This window comes from Pseudophryne corroboree, chromosome 6, assembly GCF_028390025.1.
Source record: "Pseudophryne corroboree isolate aPseCor3 chromosome 6, aPseCor3.hap2, whole genome shotgun sequence".
Taxonomy (NCBI): domain Eukaryota; kingdom Metazoa; phylum Chordata; class Amphibia; order Anura; family Myobatrachidae; genus Pseudophryne; species Pseudophryne corroboree.
Window position 1 is genome coordinate 401,975,418 of NC_086449.1, and position 21,075 is coordinate 401,996,492.

The window sequence follows — 21,075 nt, forward strand, 5'->3', positions numbered from 1 at the left end:
GCAGGCGCTACCTTAAATCCCTGGGTCACAGGGAAAGGCTGTTCAATTAAATAGCCTTTCTTTGCAGCCCTAAAATTGGGGGTTACTGTGTAGGAGTCCATTGATTCCGCATAAACTGCGGAATCGATGGGTTTTACCCATACATCCCCCATTTCTGCAGTTTTATTCCCCGTCTTTTCCTCGCAGATCATGAAGCTGCGATGTTCAGTCCACCATCGGTGATTCACGCTCAGTACAATCCTCACTAATTGAATAAATCCAGCACGGCCAATTGAATATGCCCAAATGTCTAGAGCAGTGATGGGGAAGCTTTGGAACTCCAGCTGTTGTTGAATTACACATCCCAGCATGACCTGCTACAGTTTTAGCATGGCCAAATATCAAAACTGTAGCAGGTCATGCTGGGATGTATAGTTCAACAGCAGCTGGAGTGCCAAAGGTTCCCCATTACTGGTCTATAGGGTTAGAAGCAGGGGTTTAGCACCAGGGATCATCAAAAGAAGCTTGGAAAAAGCAGTCATTTAAACTTGCAAAATAAAGAGGGGTTGTGGTAGGAAAAATCATCCACACGAAGTTCATTAGTGAAAGAGTAAATAGACATCTATACCTGAAAAGTGGTAGTGACACTGGAATATACAGTACACACACACAATAGTAATGAAAGGTCCATCAAACTTTAATCATCTGCTCCATATATTGCAGTAACCGATTTCCATTTTTCTCTTTAGATTTACCATTGACAGTCGCAGCATTGTGGAATAAGAAAAAGTTGTCCCAGAAAAGAGTCAGCTCTTACATGTTTTTACCTGTGTTTCTGTGAAAGATTGTACATAGACGCGGTTCTCTGCATCTGTTATTATGTCACCCCAGTCTGTATGCTAGATCTAGGTCTCAGGAAGTGCTAATAGTCTAGATGTATGAAAAAAACATGTTTTGTTTTTTTATGAACAGAAGTATAAGTAGCAGTATTTTTTTTATTTTAGTGTGTGTGTGTGTGTGTGTGTGTGTGTGTGTGTGTGTGTGTGTGTGTGTGTGTGTGTGTGTGTGTGTGTGTATATATATATATATATATATATATATATATACTGTAAAGCGAGACAGAAAAACAACAATAAACCCATTATAAACAACCTTTCTGTATTCTATTCTGTTGGATATTTTAGACAAATCTGCAACTTCAAGAACAATCTCCATTTTGAACATTTCTACATTACTCCATTTTTATGGAGTCATAGCTAGTGATTATAAGTAAAAGACTCTTCAGCACCACCAAACTGGAACATTGTGTGTTGACACATGGAAACTGTGGTTGGAAACCTGCATGAATGTTCTTCATTGATGTGTAAGCTGAATGTGATTTTGTGCAAATGAAAACACTGCACAAAAGCCCAGTATGACATCAGTGCTTGTCCACCTTTTAGTGATTACACAGATACTCACATAATCATTGGTTATTTATAAAGTAACCAGTCATCCCTTAATTTCCAGGGCAGCGTCAGGCTTTAAGATTACCAATAAAAGGATTTTCAATTTATTACTTTCATTTACATTACCTTTTTTTGTGATGCCATTTAAAGTTTCTGTTCTTATTAAGTATACCCCCACTTTACTTTATAATTATAAATTATAACGATTCCCCCTAATAGAATATTTTTATATCCTGAAAAAAACTCTTCAAACTAATATGTAATTCTAACTACAGCTAAGATTCTGCAATTTAACAACATTTACTGAATATTATTTATATAGCACACACATTATCTAGTGCTTTATAAAGAATATTCCAGTCATTCACGTCAGTCTCTGTCCCAGAGGAGCTTGCAATCTACATTCCCTATGGCAGGAAACTGGAGCATCTAAACGAAGCCCACACAAAAATGGTCAGAACATACAAGTTCTACATAGACAGTACCTTGATCAGGAATTAAACACATGACCGCAGGGTTATGAGGCAGCAATGCTAACTACTATGCCAGTCATGCTGCCTTGTGCTATGCTCACTTCCCAGGTTGCAGAGCTAAACAATATAATGTGGAAAACGACTGACTTTGGCAGTGTAAGCTTACACCCTTTCTTGCGTTATTTATGTGAAACTGCAACAGCAAAATTATTCCTAATTAAAGACACTGCTGAACTAAACACATTATGGAGACCACTATCCAGGCACAGCTGTCCATGAGTAACAGGAGGTCTGCTTCCATCCACACTAAACCCGTGCACGTGGACTTAATGGAACTTTGCAGTGGCAAGTAAATCAATTTATTTTCTGGAACTATAGGTTATTGATTTCACATTGGTTTAACGTCCTAAGGCTATGGATGTTCTTAGCAAGTAAAGCCCCCGTAAACACTGGGCGACACACTAGACTATATGAATGATATTTATTTATTTTTAAAGATCTATCGTTCATATCGTCCAGTGTGTATGGATGAACGTTGAGCGCAACTGTGGGTCATTCTTGTTCATCTATGATCTACCGAATTTGCAGCGAAATGTTAACTATATCTTTGAGCTGCATATTCAGGGGGGAGTACGGGGGATGACGTCAGTGAATGATATCGTACATTGATTTCGTTCAATGAGTATGCACTGGCGATCTCCCCTAATTAGCAATCAACAATATAGCCAGTGTGTACCTGGCTTAATACTCTGCCTGATATCTTTCACAGTCCATTGGAATACCCCTAAAAACACAGATGGACTTCAGCTAGGTACACACAATTTGACTTTTTAGATCAATATGACAATCTGTGCGATATTTCGGTAAATGGAAGCCGTCCAATATCTTAACTACAAAAATTTTTTTTTCCTCTAAATAACCGAATTCTGCAATACCACACCTGAATCTGCACATGTCCACTTACAAGGAGGATGACGTAGTGGCGAAAAAAATCTAATGAAGTATACTCACATTTAGTATGAATGCCAACACACTGCTAGATATTGGGAGATGGAGGCTGGGATTTTTTTTGGTCAACCAATGCAATAATCGTAGGAAAGTGGCTATGATTTCTCTTTTTTTTTTTTTTACGAAACAATTGTTCATACACACTATACAATAAAACAGGCTGAAAACACAATTACTGGCAAACTGATCCAATAATTGTATAGTGTGTAGCTAGCTTTAGTCTGTTACACTCAAAATGGCCCCCATATGTTAACAGAATGCCTTGCAATTTAACAGCTGTTTAACTTGCAGACCACTTAGGTGCTGCATGTGCTTAGCTTGCTAACCCTACTGCAGGAGTATTATAAGCTGATCAGGTGATATACTTTTAATTATCCGGCTGGTGGGATCCCTGCGGTCAGGATACTGACGCTAGAATCCCGACGGCTGGCAACGCCGGCAGTCGAATGCCGGCCCTACAGGACAATTCCCACTCGTGTGTGTCCACAACACTCAGAGGACACAGAGCCCACAAGGGGGCTACTTGCGCTCGTCCCTCTGCCAGCATACTTACGGCCGGGATGCCACTGTCTGTATATTTTCGGCCGGCATCCCAGCCACCGATAAGTCATACTGAACCAGATCAGGCTAATACTCCATGAGCTTCTATGTTTAGTATGCGAGTTCTATGTATTTATACCTGCAGGAGGTCAGTGTTACTTTGTAGATTATAGGTTTTTCATTTGTGGTAATTAAAGTAGGCTATTTATGCCATCTCTCTGCATCATTACAGAGAACAAAATTATACAGTGTATCAATATTTTCTTGTGTTAGTATTCAACCTGGGATGTCATAGGTCTGTCTGTATCACACTAGCAGTTCAGTATCACAACTATCCTGGAAAGATGCACTTGTGGTTGGAGTCTCATGCATACTGCTATGTTTTATAAGTCTTGCTGTCTGACAACTAGATATAGGTAGGAATGTCTCAGATACTCATCGTTAATAAGTATAAGCTTTTGGGGTGCAAAATGGATATGAGGGGTTAAAATATATACATCACTATAAGTAGGTCAAACTGCCAAATCATAACCAATCAAGGCAACCTATCTGTGGAGGCAAATTCAAACTCATACTAAATTACCTTTTTCTTTCCAAATTTATTAAAAGTGCAAAATTACAATACCTCTCAATCTGATTTGAAATTCACTAGTATATTAAAAAATAATTACGGCTGTATGATTCAACTGTGTGCCAACAAATATTTTTTTACTTTAGCCAAAGACACTAAGCCAGGCATGGACAGCCCGTGGCTTTCCAGCTGTTGGAAAACTACACATCCCAGCATCCCTTTACACAGTTTAAGCATTCCATAATAGCAAAACTGTGGCAAAGCATGCTGGGATTTTTAGTCTAACAGCTAGAGAGCCATGGGTTAGCCAGGCCAGCACTAAAATTTGAACCGCTGTGTTATTCGAATTGACTTAAAAGGAATAAAACATAAAAGATGTTTTGTAACCAAGCTCATTAAAATGGATTTTAGCAAAGCAAACACAAAAAAATGCACTCTATAGAAATTAATTAAGTCTTTAAATTTTCTAAAATAAGGCATCTTTGATTTTTTATTTTTTTTTAAAGTGTACGGTACATACAATACAGAGCTGACGGATCTTGTAAAGAGTTTCTACAAGCCCAGTATTGTCATGCTGCAAGCTAAGAGTTTTTAGAGAGTAATCAGAGACTGCGCTCTTACAGATGTTCATTTGCATGTCAAGGCCAACTCATCATCAGCTAGTAAGCCACACAGAATCAGCTGACTGCACATTACCTGTTACCCAGCGTAAAGACAGACATTACAATGTTTGGATAACGTACACGTTTAGGTGTTATTCATATTGTCAACAGGATAAAAATATAAATATAATGGGACTTCTACAAATCTGAAGGGGCTGTCTACCTAAAAAAGAGTAGAAGTCTCCCCGTACTCCCTATTTGTAAGCAAACGCAGCAGAATTTTCATCAGAAAGGTCATTAGTTACACAAGATTTACAGAGAATATTTTATCATGCACATCAGTCTCTGCCAGAGTGCAGCTCACAGTCTTAATACTAGTAACCTTTAACCGACTGTGTGTTTTTAGGTTACGGTAGAAACTTAAGCTCCCGGTGAAAACACAGCAAACACAGGGAGAAAACGCCACAGATCGTGCACTGGTTACAATAACGCCTATGGCACCAGCACTGTGAGCTAGCAGTGCCAGTGTGGCACGATGCCACAGCTCTATAATTGGCTATCCCTCCCTTATGGACTATACTCCAATCTGCGGGATGGCCAAGGTATTGAACTGTACTAGAATTAGTACTTTACCACACTGGTTTCTTCATGGTGAGCAGCAAGGAAAATATTTCCGGAGAACAGAGACAGTTGGTAAGAGAGGGGATGCGGATAGAGCAACCGGTAACGCAGCCCCAACCCATAAGAGACATCTGCTAGAATTTGTATGCGGCATATTTATTTTTATGTGAACATCACCTTAAAAGAGTAATTATTTTATAGCATATTATTTATGGAGAAAACTCCTCTAAGTCACTTCACTGCATAACTGAGCATTTAATAAGACTGTCACCACCATGTATTGTTTTATTATGTATAATTCACATTTTAGAGTGCAAAATGTTTATACTAAATAAATTGGGATTTCAATAAATTAAACATTGTTGAAACCTAACCTCAATCATTATCACGTTATTGAAAATCCTATGGAAAACACAGCCTTCTCCATTTCGCCAAAACAACATTTTTTTTTTTTCAATGTATATTGGTTTTTGGTGGCATGCGTCCTGTGGACTGGAGTAGCAGCGAGCTCACTTATTTGTTGCAGAAAGTGAGACAGACAAAAAAAAAATATATAGAAAGCTGCTTCCAGAACGCAAAAATCTTAGAAAAAAATAAATAAAATTATGTAGGGACCTTAATCTGAGCTCAAGGAGCAGGATTTGTTGATCACGGATGTTGCAGAAAGTTCCTCACACAGTATACATGTCAGTATGAAGACTGATCATTCGCACACTTACGGCTCAATACAATTTGCCAAGAGTTCCGCAGTAGCCTCGCGGGTTATGTTTCTGAAAAAGGGTTTTGTTGCCGATCTTCACTTCAACATGGAGGTGCAAGCAGAAGTGAGCAATGTTTTCCCTGATCTAGCTGCAGTTTTGAAAACAAACATAATGCAAAGCACTTCATGGCTAATCAGCCCCTAAACTCCTACCTTACCAGATTAGCAGACATGTAAAACAGGGAAGTTAGAAGTTACTATACAGGTATACCTCTGCATACATGCAAATGTTTGGTTATTTATAGTCTGCTCCTGTGTATACAGTATTACTATGGTAGTTGTTTATAAGGTAAGATGTAATGCATTTATATATCATTGAAAGATATTATTAATAAAGGAGAACAAATCCTGAACAGAAATGAACATAGTTTAACAAATTGATAATATGCACAGAACACAAGTAAAACAGCAGAAGAAACCCCCCCCCCCCCCCCTCATGTAAAACGCAATGGACAGGCTTCAGCCAAATGTAGATTGTTTTAATCAGATGTTTTAATCAGACCAACAGGATAGAAGGAGTTTGACTGGTAAAGTAAACATCTTGCAGCAGGGTCCATTGTGTCTGCTCACGCACGGAGGTCATTCAGTGAGTTACCTACATTCAGTAGGACATACTTTCATAGGATGGATACATGGGCAGAGACATTTTTTTCAGAAGCCATTTATTAGCTTTCTGGAAATATAATTTGCAGTATATTTTAAAGAAACAAAAAAAACGCATACTACTACTACTACTACTACTACTACTACTACTACTACTACTGATAAGGGGTGGTATTCAGTATGCCCACTGTCGGGATCCCGGTGCACAGTATACCGGCGCCGGAATCCCGACAGCCGGCATACCGACACTTTTTCTCCCTTGTGGGGGTCCATAACCCCCCTGGAGGGAGAATAAAATAGCAGCGCGCCAACGGTGACTGCAGCGTGGCGAGCACTCAAGGGGCTCATTTGCGCTTGCCACGCTGTCGGTATGCCGGCGGTCGGGCTCCCGTCGCCGGGAGCCCGGCATACCATACTACACCCGTGGATAAGGATTGCAGTCACAGCAGTGCTCATTTTGTAAGCACAGAATTGTGCCAAAAACTAGACTTTTACAAGTTTGGACTCTTAATTAGAGAAGTGTTTTTTTTTTTAAATACTAAACAATCCAATGGTGGAAGAACTAGACATAAATGTTATTTAGAAGACAATAAATACAGCAATAATATTAAAACTAAAAAAAACACAGGCAGTTATAGATCCATCACCGGTACACTTGTCACGCAGCATCATAATGACTGCCTCCTATGACCTATACTTACCAAAGTACCGGGTCCAGCGCGGACTGGGACTCTGTCATGCTCAACAGATGACCCTGCTCCTGACTATGCAGCACATGTTCTATGTATTCATAAAGATCACCTGCTCTATCATAATTGTGCAAATAGAAACCACAGGGAAATCCGACCATATAAAATTCTATTCACCCATCAAATTACAATTATGCATACTGCTGTAATTATAGCAGCCACTAGAAAGCTCATTATAGAAGTAGTCAATAGATAATTTTATAAGTCTACTGTGTATATACACAGCTTATATACAGCTTTTCTCACACCACTCAATACGTTACTTGACTTGACACCGCATGATACAGACTGCGGCATCCCAATGGTGGGAATCTTCATAGGGGAAAGGTAAAATGTATTTACCTTGCTTCAATGTCCCCAAACCCCTCCCCCCCCCCAACACACACACACTCCGCGCAGCAACCCTCCCCAGTGGTGCCTAAACCTAAAGCACTTTCCCACAGCCTAAAACCTGCCCCCTCCCTCACCACAGCCTAAACCTAACCCCCTTGACCCGCAGCCCTACCATAACCATCACTCCGAAATCATCCCGTCCGCGTGCAGCTCTCCTGTGGGCTGGCATATTGTCGTTCGGGATCCCGGCTGTCAGGATCCTGGCGGTGGGTTTGTGAAACTTGTCGGGATGCCGTCGCCAGCATTTTGACTGCCGGGATCCTGACCGGAGCCCAACTGTTCATATTCAGCTATGTTGCCCTCTCTTTCAGCGGAGTGCTCTAGGAGTATATACACACACATACATAGGGGTTAATCCAATTAACTGTGAAGGAGAGTTGCCGTTACAGTGGCATAGATACAATCTCAGCCAGATCTCACAGATTTTTGTACACACCTCAGAAATCTGCAAGTCCAGCAATACCATAAATGCGGCATACAGCCGCAATTCCGTGCATCGCAAATGTACTTACAGTTAATTGTATTGACCCGTTATTTACAGATTTTCTTTTTTTATTACAAGTTTCACAAAACTATTGTCAAAATACATAGTCATAAGCAATGTCTCCCTTTTAGTTGTTTTTTTTTGTACTGTAGAAAACATAATGGACCCCAAGTAGATCTGGCAGTAAATCCAGTTAGAAGGTACAATTCTTCATCTTGGCAAAACCTGTGTTACTGCAGGGAGCCTGTGAGGGTTGTGTCCTAGTACAATACTTTAAAATAGAATAAAAATTAAGCTACACCGTATCTGAGTGCTGGTTGAAAAGAAAGATTAACACCATATAAACTGCATTTACAACCCATACATCACAACTATGGGGGTTATTCAGAGTTGTTAGCAAACCAAAAAAGTTTGCAGTTGGGCAAAACCCATGTGCACTGCAGGTGGGGCAGATGTAACATGTACACAAAGAGTTAGATTTGGGTGGGGTGTATTCAAACTGAAATCTAAATTGCAGTGCAAAAATAAAGCAGACAGTATTTACCATGCACAAGAACACTATTGCCCACCCAAATCTAACTCTCTCTGTACATGTTACATCTGCCCCACCTACAGTGCAACATGGTTTTGCCCAATTGTTAACTCTGAATAACCCCATATGTCTGCCCAAGTGCAAATTCAACCCTTTAACTAGATTTACTCCAAATAAGGACTTCTATTTCTTGCTCTAAAGAGACGGGGAAGTGTTCCATCTATACTCCAATGAAGAATACCTGAGAGACAAATAAAAATGGGTTTAGGACTGTAATAGTATAATATTTATACAGTATGTATTGTTTAAAACGGGTATGGGTCATTAGGTCGACCACTATTGGTCGACATGAGGGTTGTTGTTTTTTACTTTTTGGTGTCGTTTTCTTCGTAAAGTGACGGGGAATCCCAGTGAGTGCACCGCTTCGCTTGCCATGCTTCAGGCAAGGTGCTTCGCTGCACTTGGCACAGGTTACCGCTCCCAATCGTAGTCCACGTGGATCGTAAAGTATGAAAAAGTTCAAAAAATGAACAAAAATATGAAAAATGCATGTCGACCTTTTTCCATGTCGACCAATAGTGGTCGACCTAATGTAGTGTTCATTCTAGCACCCTGCAACTTTCAAAATCCGTGCAGTTCCTCATTCCTGCCTGGGGTGTCGCTCTCTGCTCTGGTGCTTCTCAGCACATACTGATCTGTTACTAGTGATGAGCGGGTTCGGATCCTCGGGATCCGAACTTCACCTTTTTTTTCACGGGTCCGAGCGACTCGGATCCTCCCGCCTTGCTCGGTTAACCCGAGCGCGCCCGAACGTCATCATCCGCTGTCGGATTCTCGCGAGATTCGGATTCTATATAAGGAGCCGCGCGTCGCCGCCATTTTCACACGTGCATTGAGATTGATAGGGAGAGGACGTGGCTGGCGTCCTCTCCGTTATAGTAGAAAAAGACTGAGTATAAAGACTGAGTGACTTGCTTATAATTGAGGGGAGGATTGGGGACGGGGAGCAGCTGTTAGGGAGTACAGTGCAGGGTTTCGATTATACCACCAGTGAGTTTAATCCTTTGTTTGTTTCTCTGCCTGAAAAAAACGCTCCACCATATCTGTGCTCACTCAGTGTGCTGCACTGCTGCATGATATATCTGTGCTGAGTGCACTGCTCACACTGCCTAATTGTGGGGACTGGGGAGCAGTTATAGCAGGAGTACAGTGCACAGTTTTGCTGACAGTGACCACCAGTCCAGTATACGTTTGTCTGCCTGAAAAACACTCCTGTCTGTGGTGGCTTTTTTTTTCTTCATACTAGTTTAGCAGTCTGCTGACATTGTCCACCAGGTCCGTTATTATTTATTATACAGTATATTATATTTATTTTGTATATATCTAGCAGTACGGTAGGCCACGGCTGTACCTACCTCTGTGTCGTCAGTGCACTCGTCGTCCATAAGTAATATAATACTATACTATCCATCCATCTACATTGTATACCTGTGGTGGCTTTTTTTTTTCTTCATACTAGTTTAGCAGTCTGCTGACAGTGTCCACCAGGTCCGTTATTATATTATACAGTATATTATATATCAGTGATCGCAAAAACGCGCTATAGCGCGTATTTTACCCGCTTTGATGTCTAGGGACTCACTTATCTAAAATGGGAGGGTCTCCGGGGACGCGCTCCGCAGCAGCAAATACTCCGGGACATTTAGCAGATGGACGCGCTCATCTGAATCTCTGAGATCGCGCCAGCCAGTCAGCGGGACACATGAGGTGACTGGCTGTTTCCTCAACCAATCACCTCCTGTAGTCTCCAGCCAATCATCCCTGCAGCGTCTCCCGCCAGTCGGCCCGCTTTGAATCCTCCTCCCCGCAGACATGGGCTCCGCCACCAGCACATGGATGAATCTGTGCTGCAGCGCTGACAAACTGGCCCCGCTCATCTGCACCTCCTCCCCGCTAATATAGTGTCATTAGTGCAGAGTAAGGAAGAGCTACCCACCAATGTCCCGGCAGCAGAAGAAGAGGAGCCGGCGGGGGACGACAGTGCTGCAGCTGCGGCAGAGGAGAGCGCACCCCTCATCACTGATGAGGAGAAGCAAGAGAATGGGGGGAGTGGAACTCCGTGCCGGGAGATGGGGAGAAGATCACTGCTGCTGCTGCTGGAGGAGCAGGGGACCCGGAGACCAGCACAGAGTTTGTACACCCGGAAGGTGGCTGGGGATGGCTGGTCATGCTCTCCGCCATGTGGTGCAATGGGTCCGTCTTTGGCATCCAGAACTCAAGCTGGGTCATATTCGTGGTCCTGATCCAGGAGTTTGGGTCCAAGAATGAACCTCAGCTCACGTTTAAAACAGGTGATTGGGGCTGGCGGGTGTCCAGACATGGCACAGTACACGGTGCTCTGCCCGAGTCAGGGAGTGGGATACTGTAACATTCACTTCATTAAGAAACCTTTGCCCAATTTTCTATGCTTACACATAAACAGTGTTTATAAGGAAACCTGTCAGTGTCACATAATGTTATTACTGGTGTCTTATGTTGGTAGAGGTACATGTGCCCAGTTCCCGTGCCAGCATCACTTTAAAAAAGATTGATGGATACAAATACAGCATATACATTTCACTATTATATGTAAGCATTCTCATCTTATGTACAGTAGTCACTAGATTATCACACTGCAATCTGGTTACTGCAATGTGCCTCGGTGCTCTACCGGGTGCATTGTGTATAACGTGCTCTACTTTGCGCATTGTGTATGACGCGCTCTACCTGGTGCAATGTGTCTAAGTGTTCTTCCTGGTGCAATGTGTATAACGTTCTCTACCAGGCGCAATGTGTATAACGTGCGCTACCTGGCACATTGTGTATAACATGCTTTACCTGGCTCAATGTGTATAATAACGTATTCTACCTGGTGCAATGTGTGTAAGTGTTCTTCCTGGTGCAATGTGTATAACGTTCTCTACCAGGCGCAATGTGTATAACGTGCGCTACCTGGCACAGTGTGTATAACATGCTTTACCTGGCTCAATGTGTATAACGTGTTCTACCTGGTGCAATGTGTCTAAGTGTTCTTCCTGGTGCAATGTGTATAACGTTCTCTACCAGGCGCAATGTGTATAACGTGCGCTACCTGGCACATTGTGTATAACATGCTTTACCTGGCTCAATGTGTATAATAACGTGTTCTACCTGGTGCAATGTGTGTAACGTGCTCTACCGGGCGCAATGTGTATAACATGCTCTACCTGGCTCAATGTGTATAATAACGTGTTCTACCTGGTGCAATGTGTGTAACGTGCTCTACCGGGCGCAATGTGTATAACATGCTCTACCTGGCTCAATGTGTATAATGACGTGCTCTTCCTGGTGCAATGTGTATAACGTGCTCTACTGGGCGCAATGTGTATAACATGCTCTACCTGGCTCAATGTGTATAATAACGTGCTCTTCCTGGTGCAATGTGTATAACATGCTCTACCGGGCGCAATGTGTATAATGTGCTCTACCTGGCGCATTGTGTATAACATGCTCTGCCTGGCACAATGTGTATAACGTGCTCTACCTGGCGCAATGTGTGTAACATGCTCTACCGGGCGCAATGTGTATAACGTGCTCTACCTGGCGCATTGTGTATAACATGCTCTGCCTGGCACAATGTGTATAACGTGCTCTACCTGGCGCAATGTGTATAACGTGCTCTACCTGGCGCAAAGTGTATAACGTGCTCTACCTGGCGCAATGTGTATGACGTGCTCTACCTGGCGCATTGTGTATAACATGCTCTGCCTGGCACAATGTGTATAACGTGCTCTACCTGGCGCAATGTGTATAACGTGCTCTACCTGGCGCAAAGTGTATAACGTGCTCTACCTGGCGCAATGTGTATGACGTGCTCTACCTGGCGCAATGTGTATGATGTGCTCTGCCTGGCGCAATGTGTATGACGTGCTCTACCTGGCGCAATGTGTATAACGTGCTCTGCCTGGCGCAGTGTGCATAGGAGGTTCTACCTGGTGCAATGTGTATAAGCGGCACTACTGTGTGGTGTAATGTGAATTGGCACTATTATGTGGTCATGCCCCTTCCCCGTGAAGCCACGCTCCTAAATTTTTGCAGCGCGCCTGCGGCGCGCATTTCCTATAGTTTGCGATCTGGGAGGTGGAACACCAATTCCCTTTCTGCCTAAGGGCACCAAAATGTCTAGTTACACCTCTGGTGCAGTGTGTCCTGTATGCTACACAGCCCAGCAGCATTGTCACCCCATACCCCCACCTTGCAACACTTTTGTAGTGTCCAAACAAGATTAAGATTAAAAAGAACCTTCATTCTGATGGGACCCAGAAAAAGACCGGTAGGACCCCAATTTTTAAAAGTGAGGGGTCCCTGGGACCCACTTTTTTTTGGGCTCAGCGCGATCACTGTATATATATAAGCAGTACGGTAGGCCACGGCTGTACCTACCTCTGTGTCGTCAGTGCACTCGACGTCCATAAGTAATATAATACTATACTATCCATCCATCTACATTGTATACCTGTGGTGGCTTTTTTTTTCTTCATACTAGTTTAGCAGTCTGCTGAGTGACAGTGTCCACCAGGTCCGTTATTATATTATACAGTATATATATATATATATATATATATATATATATATATATATATATATATATATATATATATATATATATATATATATATATATATATATATATATATATATATATATGCAGTACGGTAGGCCACAGCTGTACCTACCTCTGTGTCGTCGGTGCACTCGTCGTCCATAAGTAATATAATACTATACTATCCATCCATCTACATTGTATACCTGTGGTGGCTTTTTTTTTTCTTCATACCAGTTTAGCAGTCTGCTGACAGTGTCCACGAGGTCCGTTATACAGTATATTATATATATATAAGCAGTACGGTAGGCCACGGCTGTACCTACCTCTGTGTAGTCAGTGCACTCGTCGTCCATAAGTAATATAATACTATCCTATCCATCCATCTACATTGTATACCTGTGGTGGCTTTTAGTTGTGCGCATTAAAATATGGAGAACAAAAATGTGGAGGTTAAAAAAATAGGGAAAGATCAAGATCCACTTCCACCTCGTGCTGAAGCTGCTGCCACTAGTCATGGCCGAGACGATGAAATGCCATCAACGTCGTCTGCCAAGGCCGATGCCCAATGTCATAGTACAGAGCATGTAAAATCCAAAACACAAAAGATCAGTAAAATGACCCAAAAATCAAAATTAAAAGCGTCTGAGGAGAAGCGTAAACTTGCCAATATGCCATTTACGACACGGAGTGGCAAGGAACGGCTGAGGCCCTGGCCTATGTTCATGGCTAGTGGTTCAGCTTCACATGAGGATGGAAGCACTCATCCTCTCGCTAGAAAAAAGAAAAGACTTAAGCTGGCAAAAGCACAGCAAAGAACTGTGCGTGCTTCGAAATCACAAATCCCAAAGGAGAGTCCAATTGTGTCGGTTGCGATGCCTGACCTTCCCAACACTGGACGGGAAGAGCTTGCGCCTTCCACCATTTGCACGCACCCTGCAATTGCGCCTCTTTTTTTCTTTGCGTCATGTGCTGTTTGGGTAGTATTTTTTTGAAGGGCCATCCTGCCTGACACTGCAGTGCCACTCCTAGATGGGCCAGGTGTTTGTGTCGGCCACTTGGGTCGCTTAGCTTAGTCACACAGCTACCTCATTGCGCCTCTTTTTTTCTTTGCGTCATGTGCTGTTTGGGGAGTATTTTTTTTGAAGGGCCATCCTGCCTGACACTGCAGTGCCACTCCTAGATGGGCCAGGTGTTTGTGTCGGCCACTTGGGTCGCTTAGCTTAGTCACACAGCTACCTCATTGCGCCTCTTTTTTTCTTTGCGTCATGTGCTGTTTGGGGAGTATTTTTTTTGAAGGGCCATCCTGCCTGACACTGCAGTGCCACTCCTAGATGGGCCAGGTGTTTGTGTCGGCCACTTGGGTCGCTTAGCTTACTCACACAGCTACCTCATTGCGCCTCTTTTTTTCTTTGCGTCATGTGCTGTTTGGGGAGTATTTTTTTTGAAGGGCCATCCTGCCTGACACTGCAGTGCCACTCCTAGATGGGCCAGGTGTTTGTGTCGGCCACTTGGGTCGCTTAGCTTAGTCACACAGCTACCTCATTGCGCCTCTTTTTTTCTTTGCGTCATGTGCTGTTTGGGGAGTATTTTTTTGAAGGGCCATCCTGCGTGACACTGCAGTGCCACTCCAAGATGGGCCAGGTGTTTGTGTCGGCCACTAGGGTCGCTTAGCTTAGCCATCCAGCGACCTCGGTGCAAATTTTAGGACTAAAAATAATATTGTGAGGTGTGAGGTGTTCAGAATAGACTGGAAAGGAGTGTAAATTATGGTTATTGAGGTTAATAATACTATGGGATCAAAATGACCCCCAAATTCTATGATTTAAGCTGTTTTTTAGGGTTTTTTGGAGAAAAAAAAAACACCCGAATCCAAAACACAACCGAATCCGACAAAAAAAAATTCGGTGAGGTTTTGCCAAAACGCGTTCGAACCCAAAACACGGCCACGGAACCGAACCCAAAACCCGAAAAATTTCCGGTGCACTATCTGTTACTCAGTGCTGTGATACAGACCTGTGTGTGCTGAGAGGCACCAGAGCAGAGAGCGACACCGCAGGCAGGAAAGAGGAACTGCACAGGATTTAAAGGTGCAGGGTGCTAGAATGAACACTATAATGACCATTTCCCGTTTAAAACAAAAACAGTATGATGTGATGTTTTAATGGGAAAGATATATGGTATTTCATAAATACAAAAATAAGGTATTTCTTGTAAACCACATAATTACTATAAAAGCTACTTGAATAATACTACCAAAAACACCAGTTGACATTGCAGCACATATGACGTGGAGGATAACAGCCAGGTTGCATGAAAAGGTTTACATTGAATGCAGTCAGGAGTAGGGACACTGATCATTCCATGCTATGAAAAACTAAAATGTTGTGATAAACATGCAGAATATAAAGCTCTTTTCAGATGTTGGCATAACAGCCATGCAAGTAAACAGAAGTCATTCGAGCGCAAACAGAATCACTTTGGCAGCTTTCCTTATAATTCTACATACACTATGCTTCAATTAAACAAACAAACAAACAAACAAACATGAATAGGGCATTAAAAAATGGTTACCAAAAGATTGTGATAAAAACAGAAAAAGTGTTTATGTCACATGTAACTAAGATTGAATACAGCAATTGTCTTGCTGAGACAAAGCCCCAAAATAATGCAGTTTCTAAACTGACACAAAACTACACTTGTCTTCTGGATGTCATTATCCCCCGCGCAGCAATACAAGCAAGCTCTATGACCATGCTGCTTTGTAAATAGACAGACAGCACAAGACAACTACTAAGTACAACAATGAAAAATTTGTTTTTGTGATAATACTGAGTGATGCAAAACAGCAACACCACACCACAACACACAGGACTATTAGTGATATAAGTGCAGTTTGAAAAAAACAGTATTCTACCTTTGTTTAATTGCAAAGATATGGATCACCACCAACCTTCCCCCAGCCCTGAAAGAAAGGGATATTTACAGGACATTTTATGGGTAAGAATGCAGATTAGGATACCCTATATATGCACATACAGCAAGCACAATGCAAAAATAGAACATCTCCGATGCAGTGAAATGTAAGAAGGCTCCATTTATACGCAGTCCACAGGCAGCAGAGGTCATTCAATCATGTCATTTTTTCATATCATGTTAAATAAAAAAATAAAAAGTAGCACCAGACCACTTAAGAACGTAAAGGTGTATTTGTAACATTTGGACTCATTAGTAATGGGCCCTACACACTGGCCGACATGACTGCACGATATGAACGATCTCGTTCATTAATGAACGAGTTAACGTTCATATCGTGCAGTGTGGAGGATCCAGCGATGAACGATGCGCGGCCCCGCGCTCGTTCATCGCTGGTCCCCCGTCGGCTGTACATGCAGGCCAATATGGACGATCTCGTCCATATTTGCCTGCACTTCAATGCAGCCGGGTGACGGGGGGAGTTTAGAAACTTCACTCCCCCACGTCAATGCCCCCCCGCCGCCGGGTCGCCCGTCGGCCGTATCCGCAGTCGGGCAGCTCGGCGGCGGATCGGCCAGTGTGTAGGTCTACAATATAAATGAAGGTAAATTCCTGCGCACTCTAATTGCAGCCCTTAGTGATGCCCTACCCTGGTGTGTCACCATACACACCTGAGGTAATATACACAATAAAAAACAATGGGATGGGAACCAGCTGGCGGCGCAAAAAAATTACACAAAATACAAATAGAATGGTGTGGTTACCTAAACACTGCCTAAAACTGTACAATGTCCTTTTTTATGTAGAGATCCAAAGTCCAGGAACTTCTTAATGGTGGTCCTTATGGATCCCCAAGGCCATGTGGTTACATGTAAAAAAACACAAATAGTGTATGCCAGTTCAGGAAACAGTCTCAGATAGATATATCTAATGAAAGAGGCTTATTCCAGGATTCCTTGTACTATGGAGTCTACGGGAGGCCAGTGTGTAGGGCCTATAAGGCACATTATGTAAGGAAGGCAGTGTTTAGAACTTGGGTACAGTTACACTGTTACAATCAGCCAGCACTGAAGTACAAGCACAAAGATAGTGGGTAATTCAGTTGCTGGTTGTGTGTCTGTCTATGAGCATCACTACAATGCTCAGCTGCGCTCACACATACTGTATGTGCCAGTTATGATTGTGTAGGGCAATGTCAGCATGCAAGGAAAAACGTGTGATGCTAGTGGACATGATGTGCCAGTCCGGAAGTGCAGACAGCTGAAATAAATTCCCACCATAGAGTTTTATTCTTAATGCATTACATTTAATATTCCATTAAAATTCTAAAAACAAAAAATAAAACCACACACACACTTCCACCACCCATTTCTACCCAAGAAGGAATACAATTATATAAAGATATATAATGTATCTTTAAAAAAAGGAAATTTGGTTATTAAAGAAAAAAAAATATTGAACGGGAACTTCAAAGAAAAGAAAAAAGCACCTGTCCATGTTTTTCCTATATACAGTTTTATTTATTAATAGTTTCTTACATAGCGCAGCATTTTCCATTGCGCTTTACAATTAGAACAGAATTAGAACAGTATTAGAACAGTATTAGAACAGTATTAGAACAAAACTGGGCAAAAAAACAGACAGAGTATGAAACCATTTGGCATAGAAGTCTACATTAATAATGTTTTTAGCATCCTCCATAAAATAATCACAAGCATCTGATAAAATAACAAAAGTATGAATTGTGAAAACAGGATATTACTACTGTTGTGCAGTGTAAAAGTTTAAGTACATACATTAATGGCTAAAAATACAAAGTCAAACAGCGATCATTCTGCAGTATGTTCCTTAAAAACACTTCCTTTTCCACAGGCCATGAAAAAAGTATGTTAAAACTGCCTAAGATTTTTCAAATAAATTAGATTATGTCACCAACTTTCCCCTTTCTCACATTTTATTAATACAGAATGTAAATTTGCTAGCATTCAACAAGTAAAACGTATCCATTTTGCAGAAATTTCCATCCATTGAAGTTAAGAACTGTAGTAACAATCTTTCAATACAATGACATAAAAGCTCCAGAATTGGACTGCCCCCTGAAGAAGTCAGACAGCTTATATAGCCTGACCAAAACAGTATATCACTACCTGTCATGGTGAGTCTCCTGCATATTTCTGGATACTTAGGACATTTTGGTACCTCTTCTTGGAATAGGATCCTCCCAATGCTCTTCCAGATAAGCTTCACTTATTTTATTTTAATGTGTGAGTTATGTATAGGCTTTCTTTTTGTAACAATAAGAAGTAAAGACTTCTCAGATAAGCATATTAAATGATACACACTTAGAACACAGATAACTGCACTACTGTATAATTTGATATTTTGTACACTACTAGCTACATTACAAGATGCCTCCATCTCTTGTTTACAGGCTCACTAATCCTCTACTCCAGGGGTTCTCAAACTTGGTCCTCAGGACCCCACACAGTGCATGTTTTGCAGGTAACCCAGCAGGTGCACAGGAGTATTCATTATTCACTGACACATTTTAAAAGGTCCACAGGTGGAGCAAATTATTTGACTTGCGATTCTGTGAGGAGACCTGCAAAACATGCACTGTGTGGGGTAATGAGGACAGAGTTTGAGAACCTGTGGTCTACTCCATAACAGAGGCATCACTTGAACAGAGCTACCAGTTTGTTAAGAGAGGGAAGTGCTCCCTGGATATATCATGTTATTTCCTCATCACATCATATATTATACTCAAAGTCATAGAAGCAGCACATATTATATATCTTACATTTCTACAATACCTCAGAAAGGCCATAAGAAACGAAATGGTAGCACAATTCGAATTCAGTAGAACAACATATTATAGACCATCCTGCAACATTCACCAGACTCATGAAACGTTCTTACTACCGTACAAAACCAGCAAAACAAAAACTGAATGGCCACCACAAAACGCATGTTAAGACAAAATAATGGGGCAGATGTATTAACCTGGAGAAGGCATAAGGAAGTGATAAACCAGTGATAAATGCAACGTGATAAACGCACTAGCCAATCAGCTCCAATATGTAAATTAACAGTTATGAGCTGATTGGCTGGTGCATTTTTCACCTTGCACTTATCACTGGTTTATCCCTTCCTTATGCTTTCTCCATGTTAATACATCTGCATGCATGTTAGGTAGGGTGGGCTGCTAAAATAATGACATTGGGGTAGGGGGGAGCACAAAAGCCACCTTTCTAAACGAGTAGTAAAGAAGATGATCATCCATTTAAAGCTAAAGCATATTTCATCAAACATGTTAAATGAAATGCAAAAATGATCATCACATGGTACAGTGCAGATTACCATGGCAACACAATAACAAACTTGTTTTTTTTTTTTATCTAGCAACCTCTACACAGCAAGTAGGAGGATGAGGATGGAGCTCTCTCTCTCTCTCTCTCTCTCTCTCTCTCTCTCTGATTGACAGCTGCTGTCCTGACACCCTGCGCTCTGTATGGGGTGATGACTGCACATCAGGATATGGGACATACTGACCCCATGCAGAGCAGTGACCCAGCGAGAAGCCCCTCACATCATCCCTACGGAGAGCAGCCGCCGGTCAGAGCCCGGATAAATATGACTTCCCCTTCGCTCACACTATCACAGATCCCCCGAATCCCGGTACTTACTCATGGCTGGGGCGGAGGTTACTCCCGGTTACCGGCCACTTCGCTGTCCCCTCAGTTCCGTGTAGCTCCCGGATAATGCGCTGCCGCAGCCGGACATCCCCGACTCTCCCAATGTCTTCCGGTCCGCCCGTCTCAGTTTCAGCAGCTGCTGCTGCTGCTGCTGGGGACCAACTTCCGCATCTCACGGAAAGTACGCCCCGCCCAGGTGCGTCACCAGTCACGCCCACTGCCCTGTGAGCCGCCCCTCCTATTGGCTGTGGCGCATGGCGGCTGAGTGAGGCGGGGCCGCATAGCCGGGATAACGTGAGGGAGAGAATGCAGTGATTGCAGGTGCGACGTCATCAGGATGGGACGTGTGGGCTCAGTGTTGCTGTCAGTCATTGCTATTTATAGCAGAATGGGCTTAATCCTATTGTCCCTGAGGGTGTGTGTGTGGACATAAATCTCACAACAACAAATATGATAGTAATGCTGCTCTAAATGGTTGGGTGTTATTAGTCTCTGCCTGATCCTAGTGTGTTCATTGTTTAAGGTGTGGATTAGAATTGGGAAATAACACAACATTACTCATAGCCATTCTATGAGATAACACATTTGTTAGCTGGTAAGAACCCAAAAAAATGTATGTTTGTTGTTTTACTGTAAAGGTGTACGAGGGAAAGTATATTTACATTTTAAAAAGTCACCGGTTTATATAAAGCTTTTATGTAGATCATGTTTATTTATTTTTATCTCCTGAAAACCGATAGAAATAAAAGGTGTATTTTATTATTTATTAACAATTTATTAAATAGCGCAGCATATTATGTTGCGCTTTACAATTAGAACAATAGTAATAGAACAAACTGGGCAAAAACAGACAGACATAGAGGTAGGAAAGCCCTGCTCACAAGCTTACAATCTAAATGGAAATAGGCATTGATACACAAGGATAGATGCTACCTATTGCATAATGGTCCACAAGATTGCTAGGTTCTTAATGGGTTGTATGATATCACCCAGCAATGTTGGCCAAGTGTCAGGAGGGTG

The 21,075-nt window shown here is 42.2% G+C and overlaps 1 protein-coding gene across 1 annotated transcript in view; it reads right to left on the minus strand.

The window, feature by feature from the left end:
• USP6NL (USP6 N-terminal like) overlaps positions 1-20,335 on the minus strand; it is a 427,089-nt gene extending 406,754 nt beyond the window's left edge. Inside the window, exon 1 of the mRNA XM_063926864.1 lies at positions 20,047-20,335. Coding sequence (XP_063782934.1) covers positions 20,047-20,050 — 4 coding nt within the window. The 5' untranslated portion in view covers positions 20,051-20,335. The remainder of the gene's footprint in view (positions 1-20,046) is intronic.
• Positions 20,336-21,075: the final 740 nt, after the last annotated feature.